At 42.8% G+C, this 22,923-nt stretch overlaps 1 protein-coding gene across 3 annotated transcripts in view; it reads left to right on the forward strand.

Moving 5' to 3' along the window:
* Positions 1 to 5,760: 5,760 nt before the first annotated feature.
* The window catches only part of psmd1 (proteasome 26S subunit, non-ATPase 1), a 59,042-nt gene continuing 41,879 nt past the window's right edge, over positions 5,761 to 22,923 (forward strand). For 2 of the 3 annotated variants that reach the window (XM_014149758.2, XM_014149760.2), the window contains exons 1-16: positions 5,761 to 6,041; positions 6,922 to 6,965; positions 7,230 to 7,303; positions 7,677 to 7,846; positions 8,102 to 8,310; positions 8,559 to 8,702; positions 9,236 to 9,462; positions 11,226 to 11,286; positions 11,398 to 11,526; positions 11,708 to 11,796; positions 12,399 to 12,477; positions 12,609 to 12,782; positions 13,398 to 13,509; positions 14,890 to 15,086; positions 15,802 to 15,897; positions 16,336 to 16,400. In XM_014149758.2, the coding sequence (XP_014005233.1) occupies positions 6,026 to 6,041; positions 6,922 to 6,965; positions 7,230 to 7,303; positions 7,677 to 7,846; positions 8,102 to 8,310; positions 8,559 to 8,702; positions 9,236 to 9,462; positions 11,226 to 11,286; positions 11,398 to 11,526; positions 11,708 to 11,796; positions 12,399 to 12,477; positions 12,609 to 12,782; positions 13,398 to 13,509; positions 14,890 to 15,086; positions 15,802 to 15,897; positions 16,336 to 16,400 (1,886 nt within the window). In that variant the 5' untranslated portion in view covers positions 5,761 to 6,025. The remainder of the gene's footprint in view (positions 6,042 to 6,921; positions 6,966 to 7,229; positions 7,304 to 7,676; positions 7,847 to 8,101; positions 8,311 to 8,558; positions 8,703 to 9,235; positions 9,463 to 11,225; positions 11,287 to 11,397; positions 11,527 to 11,707; positions 11,797 to 12,398; positions 12,478 to 12,608; positions 12,783 to 13,397; positions 13,510 to 14,889; positions 15,087 to 15,801; positions 15,898 to 16,335; positions 16,401 to 22,923) is intronic. The other variant, XM_014149759.2, reaches the window with a different exon arrangement.

Genomic DNA, 22,923 nt, shown 5'->3' on the forward strand with positions numbered 1-22,923 from the left:
TTGGCCTCGCTGGGTCCTTCCCTGGCTTCTGGCTTGTTGGTCTCGCTGTGTCCTTTCCTGGCTTCCGGATTGTTGGCCTCGCTGGGACCTTCCCTGGCTTCTGGCTTGTTGGTCTCGCTGGATCCTTTCCTGGCTTCCGGATTGTTGGTCTCGCTGGGTCCTTCCCTGGCTTCCGGATTGTTGGCCTTGCTGGGTCCTTCCCTGGCTTCCAGATTGTTACCATTACTGACTCCTTTCAGCTGCCTGGTAGTTCCCCCTCCTCCCACAATCTGTACAACATCAATACCTTATCCAGTGCCTCATCATTAAGATGGGCCAGCATAACACACCTCGTCTTTCCCAGGTGAAGTTAACCCAGCCTTACCTGTTGCCCTTTTCATCTCTGCCATGGTAAATGGTGCATTCAGTGCATCATTTACATCCTCCCTCCTATCCAGCACTCCAGGGTGCTCCTGTCTCGTTCTCTCTCCCCATCATCTGGAAAAGTTGCCAAGCTTTGACAAATGCTTTGACCATCATCTCTGCCTTCTCCTCATCTGTTACTGTCATATCCTCCCCACTCGTCAACACTGGATAGTCCCACTCCCTTCTGACCCCACTCATCCTCTTAATCATTCACCACAATTTCCCCACAAGTGTCGCCCATCCAAGAACCGACGCCAACATGACCTCTTTGCCTGACAGATAGTTCTCCTCACTAGAGCCTGCTTACACTGAATCAGATGTTGGAAGTTATGCATCCTTTTCAGTACTCTAAATGCCCTGTTCCTACTCCTCACCGTTGCTCCACACTCCTCCGTCCACCATGGGACTGCTTTCCTCTTCTCCTCCTCCCTGAACTCTTAGGTATAGCCTCAGTAGCTGCCCCCACTAACGCTGTTCTCACCCAGTTATTCATACTATCCACATCCCTTCTCATATCCACCCGAGCCATCACCTGCTCACTCAGCTCCTGAAACTGATCCCACTTTGCCCTTCCAAACACCCACCTGCCTACTCCACCACTGACACCTCCTCCTCCCTCCGGCCTACTGTGCATACTATGGGGTAATGATCCCTCCCTACTATCGACTCCTCCCATACCCCCCAGAGAGTGTTGTGGGCATTAAAATCCCCACACCACATTACCTTAATTCTATCCTGGCCCTCCAAACTCTCCAGCACTTTTAGGTCCAATATCTGACAAGGATTATATACTGAACAAAAATATAAATGCAACACGCAACAATTTCAAAAACTTTACTGAGTTACAATTCATATAAGGAAATCAGTCAATTTAAATAAATTCATAAGGCCCAGATCTATGGATTTCACGTGATTGGGCAGGGGCACAGCCATGGGAGGGCATAGGCCCGCCCACTGGGGAGCCAGGCTCAGCCAATCACAATGAGTTTCTCCCCACAAAAGGGCTTTATTACAGACATAAATACTCCTCAGTTTCATCAGCTGTCCGGTGGCTGGTCTCAGACGATCCCGCAGGTGAAGAAGCTGGATGTGGAGGTCCTGGGCTGCAGATGTGTGGCCGGTTGGATGTACTGCCAAGTTCTCTAAAATGACATTGTAGGCAGCTTAAATTAACATTAAATTCTGTGGCAACAGCTCTGGTGGACATTCCTGCAGTCATCATGCCAATTGCACGCTCCCTCAAAACTTGAGACATATTGTGTTTTTTGACTAAACTGCACATTTTAGAGTGGTCTTTTATTGTCCCCATCACAAGGTGCACCTGTGTAATGATCATGCTGTTTAATCAGCTTCTTGATATTCCACACCTGTCAGGTAGATGGATTATCTTAGCAAGAGAGAAATGCTCACTAACAGGGATGTAAACAAATTTCTGCACAACATTTTAGAGAAATAAGCTTTTTGTGCATATGTAAAATTTATGGGATCCCTGTATGATAAACTCTGAAGTCGGTTTGAGGCATGTTTTCTGCACACAAATCAGGCTTAGCTGGCACATCTACAATGAACTGCTTGAACTCCTGCTCATTAGCCAACAGGCTTTGAGCATTCCATTGTTGTATTTCCACCATAACTAAGATCCAGTAAAACATGGCTCCACCCTCGGCTGATTGAGGTCATCTCGAACCTCTGCCCCTGTCATACTGATGTCTCCCAGCCGCTTTCACTATTAGATGAATCCTCTCTGTTTCATACTCTACTTTAGCAATGCTATCGATAGCTCCTGCTATGAACGTCACCAGCTTTCTCTTATCCATGTATACCATATCACCGCCTACTTGCCCCGTAATCCCTGGTCTAGATGCTCCTACCCATCTCTCCCTCGAACCTGTATCTCTGTAGACGTGGACCACCCTCACCGCCTCAGCATATGACACCCTTCTCTCCGCTCTCACTTGTTGCATCTCCACTGCCTGCTTCACTGCCTCACACCCACTATATGCCACACTATGAGCACCACCTCAGATGCAGCACTTTGGTTGTACACCATTCCCACACTTCCCATACACATGCTCCCCTCCATACCTGGCACACCGTTTTTTCTCTCTACAGGCTGTTGCCACATGCCCAAACCTCTGGCAGTTATAAAGGCTTCGGTGCATAAGCCCTCACATAATAACTCTTATAAACCCTCTATGTCCTCATAGTGTAACAGAACAAATGGGCTATTTACCCTAACTCTATCCCGCGGGAAGTAGTTTAGAGGTGGGGGTGCTGCGACGCAGAAAAAAATTCATTTGCCCACACTGAAGACTTCTATACCGGTCTGCTAACACAGGACTAGTAAAGACCCAGTGCACTACTTTTGTTAAAAAAATCATCATAATAATAATAATATATATATACTGCTCAAAGAAATAAAGGGAATACTTAAACAACACAATGTAACTCCAAGTCAATCACACTTCTGTGAAATCAAACTGTCCACTTAGGAAGCAACACTGATTGACAATAAATTGCACATGCTGTTGTGCAAATGGAATAGACAACAGGTGGAAATTATAGGCAATAAGCAAGACACCCCCAATAAAGGAGTGGTTCGGCAGGTGGTGACCACAGACCACTTCTCAGTTCTTATGCTTCCTGGCTGATGTTTTGGTCACTTTTGAATGCTGGCGGTGCTTTCACTCTAGTGGTAGCATGAGACGGAGTCTACAACCCACACAAGTGGCTCAGGTAGTGCAGCTCATCCAGGATGGCACATCAATGCGAGCTGTGGCAAGAAGGTTTGCTGTGTCTGTCAGCGTAGTGTCCAGAGCATGGAGGCGCTACCAGGAGACAGGCCAGTACATCAGGAGACGTGGAGGAGGCCGTAGGAGGGCAACAACCCAGCAGCAGGACCGCTACCTCCGCCTTTGTGCAAGGAGGAGCAGGATGAGCACTGCCAGAGCCCTGCAAAATGACCTCCAGCAGGCCACAAATGTGTATGTGTCTGCTCAAACGGTCAGAAACAGACTCCATGAGGGTGGTATGAGGGCCCGACGTCCACAGGTGGGGGTTGTGCTTACAGCCCAACACCGTGCAGGACGTTTGGCATTTGCCAGAGAACACCAAGATTGGCAAATTCGCCACTGGCGCCCTGTGCTCTTCACAGATGAAGCAGGTTCACACTGAGCACATGTGACAGACGTGACAGAGTCTGGAGACGCCGTGGAGAACGTTCTGCTGCCTGCAACATCCTCCAGCATGACCGGTTTGGCGGTGGGTCAGTCATGGTGTGGGGTGGCATTTTTTGGGGGGGCCGCACAGCCCTCCATGTGCTCGCCAGAAGTAGCCTGACTGCCATTAGGTACCGAGATGAGATCCTCAGACCCCTTGTGAGACCATATGCTGGTGCGGTTGGCCCTGGGTTCCTCCTAATGCAAGACAATGCTAGACCTCATGTGGCTGGAGTGTGTCAGCAGTTCCTGCAAGAGGTAGGCATTGATGCTATGGACTGGCCCGCCCGTTCCCCAGACCTGAATCCAATTGAGGACATCTGGGACATCATGTCTCGCTCCATCCACCAACGCCACGTTGCACCACAGACTGTCCAGGAGTTGGCGGATGCTTTAGTCCAGGTCTGGGAGGAGATCCCTCAGGAGACCATCTGCCACCTCATCAGTAGCATGCCCAGGCGTTGTAGGGAGGTCATACAGGCACGTGGAGGCCACACACACTACTGAGCCTCATTTTGACTTGTTTTAAGGACATTACATCAAAGTTGGATCAGCCTGTAGTGTGGTTTTCCACTTTAATTTTGAGTGTGACTCCAAATCCAGACCTCCATGGGTTGATAAATTGGATTTCCATTGATTATTTTTGTGTGATTTTGTTGTCAGCACATTCAACTATGTAAAGAAAAAAGTATTTAATAAGATTATTTCATTCATTCAGATCTAGGATGTGTTATTTTAGAGTTCCCTTTATTTTTTGGAGCAGTATATATAAAAATGTATTTGTATTTGAGAAATTACCAGCATTTCTAACTTGAGTCTGATAATTATCTGTACAAAACAGTTAATCTGATAATACTTGTGGAATATAAAAATGTATTTAAATACTTTGCAAATGCAACTTGTTGAAAACTGAAATGGTCTATTCATTCCTTTTACTAGACGCACATATCCAGACCAACCTGAGTACGTACATTTTCAGACTGGTCCCCCGTGGGGATTGAACCTACAACTTTAGCATTGCAAATGCCATGCTCTGCCAACTGAGCCACATTATCAGGTCACGTCATCACAAACCACTTGATGTCTCAATGTAGGCCTACTCAATTACTGTATTGTGCATTGTTTTTCTTCATGTTGATGGAAAGTATACAGGTACCAAACCTAGATGACCAGCATATGTACAATACAGTAATGTACATTTATATTAAATGGTTTATACGAATGGTAAATTAATACTGTGTAAAAAGTGGTTGCTTTCCATGTTATTTTATCAAGAAAAATATTTAATTTGATGTGGATGTTTTGTGTCTTTGCCCATAACTTTGAACCTTTTAATGTAAATGTTTGAGGGCAGGGTTTTGTTCTGTCTGGATTCCATTAGCAGTGGTTCCCAAACTTTTTACTGTCCCGTACCCTTTCAAACATTCAACCTCCAGCTGCGTACCTCCTCTGGCACTAGGGTCAGCGCACTCTCAAATGTTGTTTTTTGCCATCATTGTAAGCCTGCCACACACACACACTATACGATACATTTATTTAACATAAGAATGAGTGAGTTTTTGTCATAACCTGGCTCGTGGGAAGTGACAAAGAGCTCTTATAGGACCAAGGTACAAATAATAATATAATAATAATCAATAATTTTGCTCTTTAATTAGCCACCTTACATATAAAACCTTATTGTTCATCAAAAATGGTGAATAACTCACCACAGGTTAATGAGAAGGGTGTGCTTGAAAGGATGCCCATAACTCTGCAATGTTGGGTTGTATTGGAGAGAGTCTCAGTCTTAAACCATTTTCCACACAGTTTGCCTGTAGTTAGTTTTCATGCTAGTGAGGGCCGAGAATCCACTCTCACATAGGTACACGGTTGCAAAGGGCATCAGTGTCTTAACAGCGCAATTTACCAAGGCAAGAAGCTGTAATATTTTTCTGTAAGGGGCGCTAGGGGGCAGAAAAACAACATGTGTATGACAGGTAAAATAACTGATTCATTCGAGACTGGCAGAATAGAAGCCGGTTTGTGGATAAAAATATACCGAAATTATGTTTTAAATATTCTAGCTAAGAATAAAAAATATACAGCCCATTACAATGATTTTAGTCAACACTTTTCCTACCCCTGTCCAAGAATCAGGATGAGATTAAATAATTGACAATGACGACGAGCTGTATTTTCATCAGGCACTATCTAGGTATACTTAACTATGGGTTTTGGGAAAGGGGGCTTTCATTGTTGAACCAAAAATATTTTTCAACAGACAAGTGTCCCGCTGTTGTGGACAACTGACACATCTACTGTACTTTCAAGGTGTTGATGTTTTATAATTGCATTGCCACTAACTGAAACGGTATAACCTGGGTTCGTGGAGTTAAGAGGCGGAGAATAAAGAACCAACCATGATAACGTCTGCCGGTAAGCAGTAACATACTAGCAAATGTCAGCGTTTTGGAAAAGATTGCTAACGGTAGCAAGCTAGCATCCATTGATTTAGCTGAGTCACATAGCTAACTGGCTAGCTAACTAGCTATCTACCCAGTTTACAGACTTTTAAAATTCACAGTTAGCTAATTTAGCTACTGAACGTTTAATAAATGAAAGCTAGTTACCTAGGTGGCTGGATAACACCTTTATTCCTATCATATTGTTTCATGTCTATAGTCGCCATTAACGTTAGTCGTTGGACAATGACGTTAGCCAAATGGCTAGCTAACATTAGCTAGGAATTTACCGACCGCGTTGGTTAGCTGCTGACGTTACCTAGCTGTGCCCTGGGAAACTAACGTAGTTAGCTAGTTTATAATGTAATATTTTCGAAGCCCGGTCAAACGGGCGGCATGTAGCCCGGCGGCTAGGATTCCTAGCCATTCCTGCTCCTAGTAGCAGTGTCGGGCCAGTAACCGAAAGATAGCTGGATCGAATCCCCGAGTCGACAACGTTTTAAATCTGCGCCTGGTCAAACTCGGAAGGGAAAGGGGGATACGTAGTCAGTTATTAAATTGAAATGTGTCGATTAAGGCCCTATCTGATTCCGAGGGGTTGGGTTAAATGTGGAAGACACATTTTCAGTTATACAACTGACTAGATATCCCCTTTTCCCTTTCGAGTTTGACCTGTTTAGGCATCACATGAAACTTTTTTTTTTACTATAACAGTCATAAATGAGAAGGCGAACGTTAACGTTTTCTGTCTAACCTAGCTAGTAGCTACGTTACATACAAATGTGTGTGAACCCTGATGCACATCAGGGTTTATCCATGATGTTGAAACTGACAACACATTCTTTGATTTTTAGCTGGAATCATCTCACTGCTGGATGAGGAGGAGCCCCAACTCAAGGTATCATAAACTTAAGCTTGTTATCCAGTGAGAATACACCAATGGTCACCAACCCTGGACCTAGAGAAGACGAGAAGCCTTGTACAATAACATTAAAGACCATCATAAGTAGCTAGTTAGTGGAAGCAGTCGTTAGTGCTGGACACTAGCTCTCCTGGACCAGGTTTGGTGACCACTAACATTGCTATTGACTTGGCAATGATTATTCTTGACTATTGTTTGTGTGAAGTGTCTTAACATTTTTTATATTTTTTTGGCTTGTAGGAGTTTGCTCTGCACAAGCTGAACTCCATTGTCAATGACTTCTGGGCAGAGATATCGGGATCCGTTGACAAAATGTACGTTTTTAAATAAGGGAGAAAAAGCCACAAATATTTCCATGTTCAGTTTAAATTGGCAATATGTCACTTTTTGGGCAACCTGACCAAATTCACTTAACGTTCTGTTTTTGTTTATTTTAACTTTAGATTTTGTACACCAGCTTCAAACAGCTGAAACAACAATATTTTTGCTTATGTAAAATATTTTTCACAGTGATTTAGATGATACATTGATTCTCTACACTATAGCTAACTTAGTTTGTCACAAACTGAAATTAGGCAAACTATTTAGTTTAAGTAACCAGCAAATGGCGGAGCGATTTCTGAGTAGTGCATATTTAATTAGAATAAAGAAATTACTCAAGGGGAAATATTTGTTCTCTCCTCACAGTGAGGTCCTGTATGAAGATGAGACATTTAGGAGCAGGGCATTTGCTGCCTTGGTGGCTTCCAAAGTGTTCTACCACCTCGGGGCGTTTGATGAGTCGTTGAACTACGCTCTGGGTGCAGGAGACCTTTTCAATGTCACAGACGACACTGAATATGTGGAGACCATTATTGGTGAGTGATGTCACAACTGCATGTTTTGGTATCCCCAAGTATACCATCTTAATAATCACCTCAAGGGCTTCTAATGCTGATCCATAGGCTTACCTTTTGTTACATTACACATAGTCACCTCAACAATGTTAAATTTATGTATACCCACTTTTGCTAATTTAGATATCAACACACTGATGCCACTAATCATGGCAATTGATTATTCCTCAGCGGTATACAGCAGTTCTTTGATGACCTCTGGTCTTTTCCCCGTAGCCAAATGCATTGACCACTACACCAAGCAGCGGGTGGAGAATGCCGAGCTTCCTGAGGATGAGGAGAAGAAGAGCATCGACCCCCGGCTGGAGGGCATCGTCAACAAGATGTTCCTGCGTTGCCTGGGCGACCATAAGTACAAGCAGGCCATCGGCATTGCCTTAGAGACACGACGCCTGGACATTTTCGAGAAGACTATCCTTGAATCGGTCAGTGGCTCCCTGGTCGTCTTCTGAACACGTTCTGTTTTGGTTCCACAGATTGTCTAATTTGGCGCTACTTCTACTTAATGTAATAAAAAAAATAAAAAATTAGCTTAATGAAAATCCACAGATCCATGACTTTTGGTTTAGCCTACATTTTATTGGAACGTTTTTGTTGTGGTTTAAAACAACATTCATTAACAACTTGCATTTTATGTTGAAATCCTAACCCTCTTCCTTCTTGTCTTGTACAGAATGACGTTAGTGGCCTACTGGCCTACAGCCTGAAGGTCTGCATGTCACTAATGCAGAACAAGAAGTTCCGCAACGAGGTCCTCCGAGTGCTGGTCAAGCTCTACATGAATCTGGAGAAGCCTGACTTCATCAACGTTTGCCAGGTAACAGGGAGAAAGCACACTTCAAATTGGGCTCTGATTTTAAAATAGCAATTCAGCTGCCTGCAGTTTGGTGGTGCGATGGTTCTCTGATTTCACAATCTGAAACAATGCCATCCTGATCCAGTGGAATTACATAGTCATTCAATAGCAAATTACTTTGAAAATAAACAGTCACCTGCACACATTATTATTGGGGGGGGTGAGAAACTCTGCATAATGAAATGAAAAGATCCACAAAATATTGTTCAACTCAATTGTAACAATGTTTCCGTCTGAGGTGGATCTTCATCAGGTTGCATGTGCCCAAACCCACACGTGTTACCAGCAGAGGCAGTCACTTTGAGGCTGACTACAGACTATTGCTCTTAATTCCCCCTCACCCCACCTGAATCTCTTTTTGATTACTGCAATTCAGCTTTTAGATGCAAATGTGTACAATATCAAATAAATCCATCTTACTAATACGAGGAAGGAACCACTTGACCACCATGCATCACACTCAAACTCTCTCTCCTTCTCTTTCTCTTCCACAGTGCCTGATCTTCCTGGACGACCCACAGGCGGTGAGCGACATCCTGGAGAAGCTGGTGAAGGAAGACAACCTGCTGATGGCCTACCAGATCTGCTTCGACCTGTATGAGAGTGCCAGCCAGCAGTTCCTCTCCTCCGTCATCCAGAACCTGCGCACCGTGGGCACGCCCATCCCCGCCGTGCCCGGCTCCACCAACACAGGCACAGTGCCCATCCCAGACAAAGACAGGTGCGTGAGGATGAGGGTGTAGTCACAGGGTGAGAGGGGTAGGTTGAGGAGAGGGAAAGATGACGGGGAAATGTGAAGGAAATGTAGTAAGATCGGTGTAGGTGAAATGCACTGCTCAAAAAAATAAAGGGAACACTTAAACAACACAATGTAACTCCAAGTCAATCACACTTCTGTGAAATCAAACTGTCCACTTAGGAAGCAACACTGATTGACAATAAATTTCACATGCTGTTGTGCAAATGGAATAGACAACAGGTGGAAATTATAGGCAATTAGCAAGACACCCCCAATAAAGGAGTGGTTCTGCAGGTGGGGACCACAGACCACTTCTCAGTTCCTATGCTTCCTGGCTGATGTTTTGGTAACTTTTGAATGCTGGCGGTGCTTTCACTCTAGTGGTAGCATGAGACGGAGTCTACAACCCACACAAGTGGCTCAGGTAGTGCAGCTCATCCAGGGTGCCACATCAATGCGAGCTGTGGCAAGAAGGTTTGCTGTGTCTGTCAGCGTAGTGTCCAGAGCATGGAGGCGCTACCAGGAGACAGGCCAGTACATCAGGAGATGTGGAGGAGGCCGTAGGAGGGCAACAACCCAGCAGCAGGACCGCTACCTCCGCCTTTGTGCAAGGAGGAGCAGGAGAAGCACTGCCAGAGCCCTGCAAAATGACCTCCAGCAGGCCACAAATGTGCATGTGTCTGCTCAAACGGTCAGAAACAGACTCCATGAGGGTGGTATGAGGGCCCGACGTCCACAGGTGGGGGTTGTGCTTACAGCCCAACACTGTGCAGGACGTTTGGCATTTGCCAGAGAACACCAAGATTGGCAAATTCGCCACTGGCGCCCTGTGCTCTTCACAGATGAAAGCAGGTTCACACTGAGCACTTGACAGACGTGACAGAGTCTGGAGACGCCGTGGAGAACGTTCTGCTGCCTGCAACATCCTCCAGCATGATCGGTTTGGCGGTGGGTCAGTCATGGTGTGGGGTGGCATTTCTTTGGGGGGCTGCACAGCCCTCCATGTGCTCGCCAGAAGTAGCCTGACTGCCATTTGGTACCGAGATGAGATCCTCAGACCCCTTGTGAGACCATATGCTGGTGCGGTTGGCCCTGGGTTCCTCCTAATGCAAGACAATGCTAGACCTCATGTGGCTGGAGTGTGTCAGCAGTTCCTGCAAGAGGAAGGCATTGATGCTATGGATTGGCCCGCCCGTTCCCCAGACCTGAATCCAATTGAGCACATCTGGGACATCATGTCTCGCTCCATCCACCAACGCCACGTTGCACCACAGACTGTCCAGGAGTTGGCGGATGCTTTAGTCCAGGTCTGGGAGGAGATCCCTCAGGAGACCATCCGCCACCTCATCAGGAGCATGCCCAGGCGTTGTAGGGAGGTCATACAGGCACGTGGAGGCCACACACACTACTGAGCCTCATTTTGACTTGTTTTAAGGACATTACATCAAAGTTGGATCAGCCTGTAGTGTGGTTTTCCACTTTCATTTTGAGTGTGACTCCAAATCCAGACCTCCATGGGTTGATAAATTGGATTTCCATTGATTATTTTTGTGATTTGTCAGCACATTCAACTATGTAAAGAAAAAAGTATTTAATAATATTATTTCTTTCATTCAGATCTAGGATGTGTTGTTTAAGTGTTCCCTTTATTTTTTTGAGCAGTATATCTTGACACATCACCGGTAACTTATAGTGATACAAAGTTGATTTAGCCAATATGTTTTTTTTTCTCTTTTTTTTCTCAGTGATGCTATGGAGACGGACGACAAGGCCAGCAGCTCCCCTGCAGGAAAAGCCGCAGACAGTGTGAGTAGCTCTACTTGGTGCTTCTTTATGGCCGTGCAGAGAAGTTGTCAATTTTATATAGCTGTTCTTGTCACCAATAATAATGGCTGTTCCCTTCCTCTGCTTGCATAGAAGGATGAGCCTAAGGACCAGAACGCGAAGATGATCAAAATTCTCAGTGGTGAAATGGCCATCGAATTTCATCTGCAGTTCCTCATCCGGAACAACAACACAGATCTAATGATTCTCAAGAACACAAAGGTAAAGGATGCCATTATGAGTATTAAACAGGCTATGTATTGGATGTTAAATCAAGAACACAAAGATAAAGGATGCCATTATGATGCCACTATGTATTGGATGTTAAATGGGCATATGACATGTACTGCATTATAAAAAGGCTTTCGCAAAACAATTTTGTTGCTTTGTCTACCTAATTCAGGATGCTGTCCGAAATTCAGTTTGCCACACAGCCACGGTCATAGCCAACTCCTTCATGCATACGGGGACCACAAGTGACCAGTTCCTCAGGTATAGCCACTATTCTATAACATCACCAGCTATAGCATAAACCCAGAGAATATCACTTTCGCTTTTGCCAGCACACTTCATAACATACCCTCCAGGAAGTCGTATTTATATATGTGTGTGTGTGTGTGTGTGTGTGTGTGTGTATTTATATTTCGTTGTGATGGTGGTAATGTGGTATATTCTATTGGTGTGAGGCAGACCTGGCTTCTGAGTATTTTCAAATAATGTGGCTGAAATCAACTACTTCTACTGGAAGTGTTTCAAATAATTCCTATAAATAGCCTACTGGTACTATTATTTCCAAATGCATTATTTCAAATACTCCTAGGACCTGGGTTCAAATGCATCGGAGTACTTATTTGAATTTTTATGTATTCTGTATTAAATTACATTTTCTAATAAATGCTTATACTTTCCGATTTTATTTCCAAATACATTCCAATATTCAACTACTTATATTTTCTTCCAAAAATATTTGAATATTTACTTTGAAATGTTTGTGAAAGTAATTTAAATAATCAAAATAGTATTTGGCTGAAGCCTGGTGTGAGGATATAAAGGGCCAGTGCTGTGTGATGTGATTTTATTCATTCTTTCAACAGAGAGAACTTGGAGTGGCTTGCAAGAGCCACCAACTGGGCCAAGTTCACAGCCACAGCCAGTCTTGGCGTTATTCACAAGGTAAACTTCAGTGGAAAAGATTTAAAACGTAAATGGATATCTGCGACATCTCTGGTTTTCGGATTTTTTATATATATATATTTTTTTTTAATAAAAAAAAAAGTTTCACTGAATAATCTGCATATTTTCAGGGTCACGAGAAAGAGGCACTGCAGTTGATGGCCACCTATCTGCCCAAAGACACCTCACCCGGATCAGCCTACCAGGAGGGAGGCGGCCTGTATGCCCTCGGGCTAATCCACGCCAACCACGGGGGGGACATCATCGACTACCTGCTCAGTCAGCTCAAGAACGCCAGCAACGACGTGAGTGGCCACATGCAGACACGTCACATTTCCTTTAATCAATTCCAAATCAACCCATATTCCCCCCACCCCTTTGGTCACTTAGATTTGATCGGATGTGTGTGTGTAAAGGCATCTGCGTGATACCCAGCCGAAACAGTTCAGAAAAGTTTGTGCTTATATTATAAGCAATTTGACACGTTTTCATGCATAATTTTTTTTAAATTGAGAAATACTGAATCAAACATTTTTGATGTACAATTGCGCGACTAAGATCTCCTCGGCAAAAACATGAAAATTAATTTCTTGAGTTTCTTGAATTGATTTCTTGAGTTATCTTTGATTAATTCGGACTATTTGAGGAAGTGTCTACTGGCTACAGCATCTCAAGATGGAAAAACAGTACGATTGGCACTTTTTTTCCTAGTTTTTCAAGTGAAGGTCTTTTTTAAGGGAGTAAGCGAACACTCGTTCCGGCTAGGCGCCAGTCAAACTGAAGCATGCTGATGCATTAAGCAATACGGAGATTATTCCAACGAAGCCCATCAGAGGGATATCATGTCACATTTGAGTTGAATATAAAGTTCTATTTGTGTCTGTGATGGCCGTTTTGGTTTGCTTTGTTTCCTCCCACAGATTGTCCGTCACGGGGGAGGTCTGGGCCTGGGATTGGCTGCTTTGGGTACAGCCAGGCAAGATGTGTACGATCTGCTCAAGTCTAACCTGTACCAGGACGATGCAGTCACAGGTACACGACCCTGAACAGACAGTGAGGCATTTGGTGCTAGTCGAGTTCAAATTTAGCCAACTATTATACACTGAACAAAAATATAAAAGCAACGTTTTCAAAGGTTTTACTGAGTTACATTTCCTATAAGGAAATCAGTAAATTGAAATAAATTCAGTAGGCCCTAATCTATGGATTTCACATGACTGGGAGTACAGATAGGCATCTGTTGGTCACAGATACGTAATGGTAGGGGTGTGGATCAGGAAACCAGTCGGGATCATGCAGTGCGACAAATCTCCTTCACGTGTAGCTCATCATCAGGCTGATTGTGGAATGTTGTCCCACTCATCTTCAATGGCTGGGTGAAGTTGCTGGATATTGGTGGGAACTGGAACATGCTGTCGTACACGTTGATCCAGAGCATCCTAAACATGCTCAATGAGTGACATGTCTGAGTATGCAGGACATGGAAGAACTGGGACATTTTCAGCTTCCAGGAATTGTGTACAGATCCTTGCAACATGGGACCGTGCATTATCATGCTGAAACATGATGGTGGCAGATGAATGACATGACGATACGTTCAAATTTCCATCGATAAAATGCCATTGTGTTTGTTGTCCGTAGATTATGCTTGCCCATACCGTAACCCCACCGCCACCATGGGACACTCTGTTCACAACTGTGACCTCAGCAAACCGCTCGCCCACACGACACCATACGTATGGTCGCGGTTGTGAGGCCAGTTGGACGTACTACCAAATTCTCTAAAGCTACGTTGGAGTCGGCTTATGGTAGAGATTTGAGCATTAAGTTCTCTGGCAACAGCTCTGATGGACATTCTTGCAGTCAACATGCCAATTGCACGCTCCCTCAAAACTGGAGACATCTGTGGCATTGTGTTGTGTGACACAACTGCACATTTTAAAGTGGCCTTTTATTGTCCCCAGCACAAGGTGTAATGATCATGCTGTTTTAATCAACTTCTTGATATGCCACACCTGTCAGTTGGATGGATAATCTTGGCAAAGGAGAAATGCTCACTAACAGGGATGTAAACACAATTTGAGAAAAATAAGCGTCTTTTATTTCAGCTCATGAAACATGGGATCAACACTTTACGTTTTTGTTCAGTATATCTCTGTAGCCCTTAGAGTGTAACATGGGATGTCAAATCCCCATTGGTAGGGGATTCAGAAAAACATCTTGAAATATTTGCATCTGTTAATATACAGTATGCTTGCAACAAAAACTGCATTGCTTGTGCAATTTACAAGAGATCAGTGATACTAGCAACTTGTTAGAAAATCAACACTGTGCTGCCAGTTGTTCAGATTTAGAAAGGACTTTTCTTTGGTGCCATCATGCGGTGCTCATGTTTTGACCCTCTGTTCCCAGGCGAGGCGGCGGGGCTTGCCCTGGGGCTCGTCATGCTGGGCTCCAAGTCGGCCCAGGCCATCGAGGACATGGTGGGCTACGCCCAGGAGACTCAGCACGAGAAGATCCTGCGCGGGCTGGCCGTGGGCATCGCCATGGTGATGTACGGACGCATGGAGGAGGCAGACACGCTCATCGAGAGCCTCTGTAGGGACAAGGTAACAATGGGACTTGAAATGCATTCACATGTACTAGGACTGACCACATTTTTTTGTTTGGTCGATAGGCTGTTTGACCTATTTCTTTAGTCGAGCAGTCGCAATTATTGAGTTTTTTAAAAGTTTTTTTTTTTTCATGTTTTCTTTTGATTCATGCTTGTTAGGGACAACCCTAACACACACACACTCGCTCCGCTATGCCTGCCGTGGGGATGGGTTCCGCTATGTGTTGTAAGGTGTGGAAACTCACCTCATCCCCTAGTACCAATATATTGACCTTCATTCCTTCATTCCTTGGCTATGCAACCATGACTGTTAACCTTGTTGCCTATTGTTGGGGTTCTTTTTTCCAGCCTGTAGTCATCAGTTTCAATTTACTGCGACAATGAATACCTGTCCTGAACCGTTGTATGAATGGTACATGCAGTACCCATACTTAAATGTGTTATTTGTCAAATAAGAGGTATACCTTTTGTTGACCATACATTGTTTCCATGACTACCTACTAGGGTTGCAAAATTCCGGGAACTTTCAATAAATTCCCTGGTTTTCCAGAAATCCTGTTTGGAGGTTTCTGGATTTCCTGCTTATTCCCTCCTGATTTATGGGAATCATCCAACTGGGATTTCGGGAATACCAGAATTTTGCAACCCTACTGCTGCAGACTCTTGTCTCTTAGCTAAGGCTCTGTGTTCTGTCACTGTGTGTGTTGTAGGACCCCATCTTGCGCCGCTCCGGAATGTACACAGTGGGTATGGCCTACTGCGGCTCCGGGAACAACAAGGCCATCAGACGTCTGCTGCATGTGGCTGTAAGTACCCTCCTTCCTCATGCAAAACACTGACAACCAGGAATCAGAGTAGGGATAGTCAAGATATGAAGTATTGGAATTGGGAGTATGGTTATGACAGACGATAGTATACCTCACAGTAAATTAAAATGTGTTTTTATGTTAATCGTCATAATGAAATAAATTCCTTGGTAGTACAGGAAGCCCTGATAGATTCATTAATGTTACTGGGTGCAGATGGTTGAGTTGGTATTCGTACAGATGGCAGCCTGCACAAGCTAAAGATGTTGTGATACAAGAGCTTTTTATGAACAAGTATAGGCTTTCCCCAAATCTTTTGATATCTAGGCAGATTGGGAGTTTGGCGTTTGGGCAGGAAAATGGTTATAAGTGGCTGTTATCTCCTTGCCCTACTGTATTTTTTTCCCTGCTATTAATACATTGTTCTCTACCTGTCAGGTAAGCGACGTGAACGATGATGTCAGAAGGGCAGCGGTGGAGTCCATTGGATTCATCATGTTCAGGTAAGGCCTTGTGCAACCCTGTATCCTTCTGTATCCTTCTGTATCCCCTATGTAATCCCCTTTCTGCCCAGCAGAGGTCCCCCTACTTTCAGCCTCTTGGTCCACTGCTAGTCTCTAAGCCAAGCTAACTGATCAATCAGCTCCTACATGTTTACACAAAGACTGCATTCCTCCATAGCCCGGGCATCATTTCCAAATGCTTTTGGAGTATGTCCTCAGATGGGTGGTGTTGGCAGTTTATGTAGCCTCTCTCCCCTCATCCTGATCGTTAAAACAAACAGTGAGATAGATTTCTTCCGCCTAGACCTCAGATAAATAGATGGGGCTTTTCCACTCCTGATTGCCACCGGGGCTGTTACCCATCTTTGGCCCTGAGGTTAACCCACATTTCCACGTTCCATGTTTTCCCATCAAGAATTGGGTTTTTCGCAAGTTCTCACCATAGCCTGTGGAATTTTCACCCCCGAAGAATTTGTCTGAACACTGTTTGGGGTTTTAAGTAACCAAGGGCATGCAGTAAGGTTAACCTTTAGCCCAGATGGAGCTCTGGGCTGATTTGCGTTTTCTTATACGCTGAATTGTTTATGTAAGCGCTAGTGCTGGGCGATATGGGCAAAATATCATATCATGGTATTTATTAAAAAAAAATGTCTGATTGTATTTGACAATATTTTATGTTTTTAAATTATAACATTTTCTAAATTTGCTTTATAAATAGTGCATGACCTCAGGGTTGCAACACATACATTCTAAGTGATTTCAACAGGTCTTTCTCCATTCTGATTGTTTTATACTGTTCAATTCAACCCAAAATATTTTTTTTGCATTTTCATAAATTTCTGCATTTTCTGCGTTCATTTGAGAATTTCCACACTGCCATGTAGGGTTGCACGATATGGGCAAACAATCTAAACCTTATTGTCAATCGGCAGGGTAGTGGTTAGAGCTTTGGACTAGTAACTGAAAGGTTCAAATCCCTGAGCTGATAAGGTACAAATCTGTCGTTCTGCCCCTGAACAGGCAGTTAACCCACTGTTCCTAGGCTGTCATTGAAAATAAGAATATGTTCTTAATTCTTAACTGACTTGTCTAGGTAAATAAAGGTAAAATCAAATGCTAATTGTTTCCTAGGGACCCTATAATCTTAGGCTACATTGCCTGTTTTCTACTTAATGTAGCTAACATATTAATGCTTCTTGTATTCCTTTTTGATGTGGAAGGTACTGTTGCACAAACAACATGCTGATATAGGTCTACACCATCACTGGTATTATCAGGCTGTATAATTAATTATGTTTGCTCTGACTAAGTACATTTTATTAGCTAGCTACCAGCATTAGCGGCTAACAGGATTTAGGCCCAACTTGCTAAGAAAAGACAAACTAGCTGTTTGCAGATGTAAGCAACATAAACTAATAGTGTAATTATAGAACACTAGTGGATTTATATGACGAAACAAAGTGAAAACAGCATTGTTGTCATCAACATTGTTGCATGTGCTACATTGACCATGCGGACTGAACGCAAGTCTCATAGTCGAGGAACAACAAATGCACTCCTTGAGTGACAGGGCGGGGCTAGGTCTGTGTTGAAAGCAACATGCGGAGAGAGATGACTCAAATAGCGAAGGAAACAAAAATAGACGTTAAACACGGCGTATCGCATTTAACAAATCAAACATTAAAATACCGTTTATAGAAGGTAAAGTAAAAACCCAAACCGGTCCGTGCATCAATACCGGTATATCTAAAAATACGGTATACCGCCCACCCCTAATAAGCGCCCATTTTGGGCTCAATTCAGAATTGAGTTGAGAATGCCTCAGAAATTCACATTTTTGAATTGGAGTAGTTAACAGGATGCAGAATTGCTATTTGAATGAAAGGAAATATAATTAATTGAAATTCAAATGCCTCTTCGATATTAGGTGTTGTCTATAAAAATACACATCTTGTACATAACATCAACCATGTCGTTATTTGTATGAAAATACAATTGTTGAAACAATTTTATTTTCAAGAAAAACTCGATTCATGCACCAGGAAAACAAAACCTGTGTGCGAATATTCTAAGTTATTATATTTCATTATTCACTTAGACATGCTCAGGTACTTTGGAAAATAGTAAGTATTTGGGATGGATGTCAGTTTGTAGTTCATACATGCATAATCTATGAGCAAATGTACTGTCTTACCTCAATTAGCCACCAAATCCCTAGGTAAAGAGTGACTGTTTTCTAGAAGCTCTGTGATGCCATTTTCCATGTGGGCCAGCCCTCTAAAAATTCAAGTTTCAGCAAAAAAACAGTCCCTCGCCGTTTGAGTGACAGCTAGCAAGACACAGACACAGTAGAGCGAGAGAGCAATGACGTGGTGCACATATCTGCACATTTGTGACGTAGTATGCAATTTACAGGGACCACTTTTGGCTCGGGCACTACTTTCAAAAGTACCAGAGAATATCTGTAAAGGTCCGACGCAGTTGTTTCTATCTCAATATCAAATCATTTCTGGGTAACAATTAACTGCAATATGTAACTTTTTCGGTGACCTGACCAAATTCACATAGAAATGTGAGTTATAGATCTGAAAGCAAGTCTTAGAAGCGGTAGATCTGTTCTATGTGCACTATTTCTATGCTTCCCATTCAGTTTCGTTTTTTTTGCGTCTTTTACTATTGGTTTTATACACCAGCTTCAAACGGCTGAAAATACAATATTTTAGGTTAGGAATTTCACAGCGGTTTAGATGGTACAAGGATATTCTACATTACACGTTGCTTGTTTTGTCACACAGACTGAAATTTAACAAACTATTAGAATTTTAGCAACAGGAAATGGCGTAGCAATTTCTTCATGTTGCACCTTTTTTTGAGTACCTTGTGATTGATCTTTTTTTGAACATTTAAATTTAAAACAAACTTCTTAGCAAAGACCAATTTCTCAATCAAGAATTTTAGGTCTGTCTGGGAGTGGTCTTAGTGGGGATGGGAAAACAATCTGTTTATTGGAAGAGGTTTGGAACATATTGGTCTGTTAACCTGTTGGGGATAGGGGGCAGTATTTGCACGGCCGGATAAAAAACCGATTTAATCTGGTTACTACTCCTGCCCAGTAACTAGAATATGCATAGAATTGTTTGATTTGGATAGAAAACACCCTAAAGTTTCTAAAACTGTTTGAATGGTGTCTGTGAGTATAACAGAACTCATTTGGCAGGCCAAAACCTGAGAAGATTCCAAACAGGAAGCGCTCTCTCTGACTATTTCTTGGCCTTCTTGATCATCTCTAACCAAAACAGGGGATCTCTGGCATAACGTGACATTTTCTAACGCTCCCATAGGCTCTCAGAAGGCGCCAGAACGATGAATGGTGACTTTGCAGGCCATGGCTGAAAAACAGTAGCGCATTTGGATAGTGGTCGATCTGAGGACAATGAGACTGGAGGCGTGTGCACGAGCCGACACCATGTTTACTTTCTCTCTCTTTGAATGAAAACAACGACTCCCGGTCTGAATATTATCGCTTTTTTAAGAGAAAAATCGCATAAAAATGGATTTTAAACAGCGTTTGACATGCTTCGAAGTACAGTAATGGAATATTTGGAAATGTTTTGTCACGAAACGCGTCGGGCGCGTGACCCTTCTTTACCCTTCGGATAGTGTCTTGAACGCACAAACAAAACGCCGCTATTTGGATATAACTATGGATTATTTGGAACCAAACCAACATTTGTTATTGAAGTAGAAGTCCTGGGAGTGCATTCTGACGAAGAACAGCAAAGGTAATCCAATTTTTCTAATAGTAATTCTGAGTTTGGTGAGTACCACACTTGGTGGGTGTCAAAATAGCTAGCCTGTGATGGCCGGGCTATCTACTCAGAATATTGCAAAATGTGCTTTCACTGAAAAGCTATTTTAAAATCGGACATAGCGAGTGCATAAAGGAGTTTTGGATCTATAATTCTTTAAATAATTGTTATGTTTTTTGTGAACGTTTATCGTGAGTAATTTAGTAAATTCACCGGAAGTGTTCGGTGGGAATGCTAGTCACATGCTAATGTAAAAAGCTGGTTTTTGATATAAATATGAACTTGATTGAACAAAACATGCATGTATTGTATAACATAATGTCCTAGGAGTGTCATCTGATGAAGATCATCAAAGATTAGTGCTGCATTTAGCTGTGGTTTTGGTTTTTGTGACATTATATGCTAGCTTGAAAAATGGGTGTCTGATTATTTCTGGCTGGGTACTCTGCTGACATAATCTAATGTTTTGCTTTCGTTGTAAAGCCTTTTTGAAATCGGACAGTGTGGTTAGATTAACGAGAGTCTTGTCTTTTAAAATGGTGTAAAATAGTCATATGTTTGAGAAATTGAAGTAATAGCATTTCTAAGGTATTTGAATATCGCGCCACGGGATTACACTGGCTGTTGAGTAGGTGGGACGCTAATTAACGCTTGGTGATGTCACTAGGCAGGCAAAAACTCCATGGCTCTGTAGTGTGATAGATGCGCTGGTGTGTGTGTGTTTGCGCAATGCCATCGAGTGCCATAAGCCAGTTGGCAGCCACAGATCGATAAGCAGGATGTTGGCCGCTTCCTCTGTCCTCTCAGACCTTATTTACTTTTCACAATGAGGGAATGTCTTTTCAAACAGCTCTTACGCCCTTTTAGTGTATCATCATTTTCACAATTTCATTGTTATTCCAACCTCATGGTATGGAAATATATATATGAAACACGAGTGAATCTAGTTTTTGACTTCACTGGGCCTTGTAAATTAGGTTCAAAATAGGGAAAATACTAAATTTCCCAGAATGCATTAGTTTAACCCTCAAGTTGACCCTGAGGCCTTCAAAAAAAAAAAGCCAAACAAATGAAATGGTTTCATAGTGAGAGCAATTATCCCATAAGTTTTAAATGGGTTGTCTACATTTGTAAACAGAGAAATAAAAGTTTGTGGTTATAATGGTGACGATCAGTAGTTCTAAGCTCATCAGGCTATACAGTCTGAGTGATATTCTCCAGGAGTCAATGGGTTTACATTTATATCCAAAAAAGTACAATATCTTTGTACCAGTCACGGATTGTGGCTTTAGAATACAAAGCACAATATATAAGGTAGGGTCTAATATAACTGTATTATTTAAGAAAATCTAATTGGCTATTCTAAGCACCAAGGTTAAAATAGAATGTTTCTGCAGAAAAGTGATTCTTTGTTGTCTGGACGTGTCACCTGTCATTCAATGAAAGGCATATTCTATGACTGAGTGGAATTTTTAATTGAATCAAATTAAATTCTACTTCCTGTCATTCAAATTCTACATCCTGTGGACAATTTGAATTTAAAGTCATGAGTTGAATGGGATTCAATTCCAAAATTCTGATTTGAGCTCAACCCTGGTAAGCGCTGGGTATCATTTGTAATTTGAAAAACCAACACAGTTAAATGTTTTGAAAGTGTGCTTAAGTTTCAGCAATGTGAGAATTTGTTTCATGTCCAAGTTAAATCTATGGAACATGAATCATCTTTGAACCACCCTTGTTTTGGTCTGTGCAATGGTTTTCAGTAGCCTCTTGTAATTTTTAAATGCAATTCATGATCAAAGATATGACACTTTTGGAAGTGATTTTACTCTTCAGAAAGCATAACCTGACCTACATTGATCAGCTGCAAACTATCCCTCACTTTCCTAGTTTTGGCACTCTTAAGTGATCCTGTGATTGGTTTGCATGTGGATTATCAACATGACATAGTGATCAGCATCTCATCAAATGGATGACAGAATTTAGGTTCACTTTTAGCTGAGAGGATATAATTACTTCCTGGCTCCTTTACAGGTAGTTCAGTGTCTGAGGACTTTGGCTTCATGTCATCCTCCCGAGTCGCATTATTGTTTTTCGGTCTGTTTACGGAGGCTGATCACTCATTCTCTGACGTGAATTTACCCATCAGGCATCACTGCAGCATTCAACAGCATCAGGCAGCACTGCAGCATTAAACGACACCGAGCCAAGCAGAGGAAAATGGAGGGACTATTTTAAGCCCAAAAAAGGCTATGCGATATTCCCATGATCAATCGGCTGTTAGATAAACGTTGTGTAAATCCTTCCTCTGTTTAGAGATCCTCCTGAGCGGCAACAATTCAGCTGAGCTCCCACTCCCCCATGGCTTCCAGGCCCCCTTACAGTCTTGGGAAACCAGGATGTGGTGCTCAGAGCTGCTGTCTCTTGAGTGGGTCAAAGGTCAGCGTGAACGCTGGTGTGCTGGCGTCTCTCACTCCCCAACTGCTTTGAAAGGCCATGGGCATATTCCTCCCCACCGACTAGTCTCATGATGGCAGAAATATGCATTGGAAGTTGTATATGAACCAAACATGGACTCTCTCATTACATTTCTGGCCTTGTGTTAGTTCCTTGGGACTTATTATTATAGATTTATGCTGTGGACTAATTTGGCACACTCACCTTAAAAATACTTTTGTTAGGTTTATGTGAAGTCAATTGTTTTTGAGTTGTAA

This window comes from Salmo salar, chromosome ssa16 (genome assembly GCF_905237065.1).
Source record: "Salmo salar chromosome ssa16, Ssal_v3.1, whole genome shotgun sequence".
NCBI classification, from domain to species: Eukaryota; Metazoa; Chordata; class Actinopteri; order Salmoniformes; family Salmonidae; genus Salmo; species Salmo salar.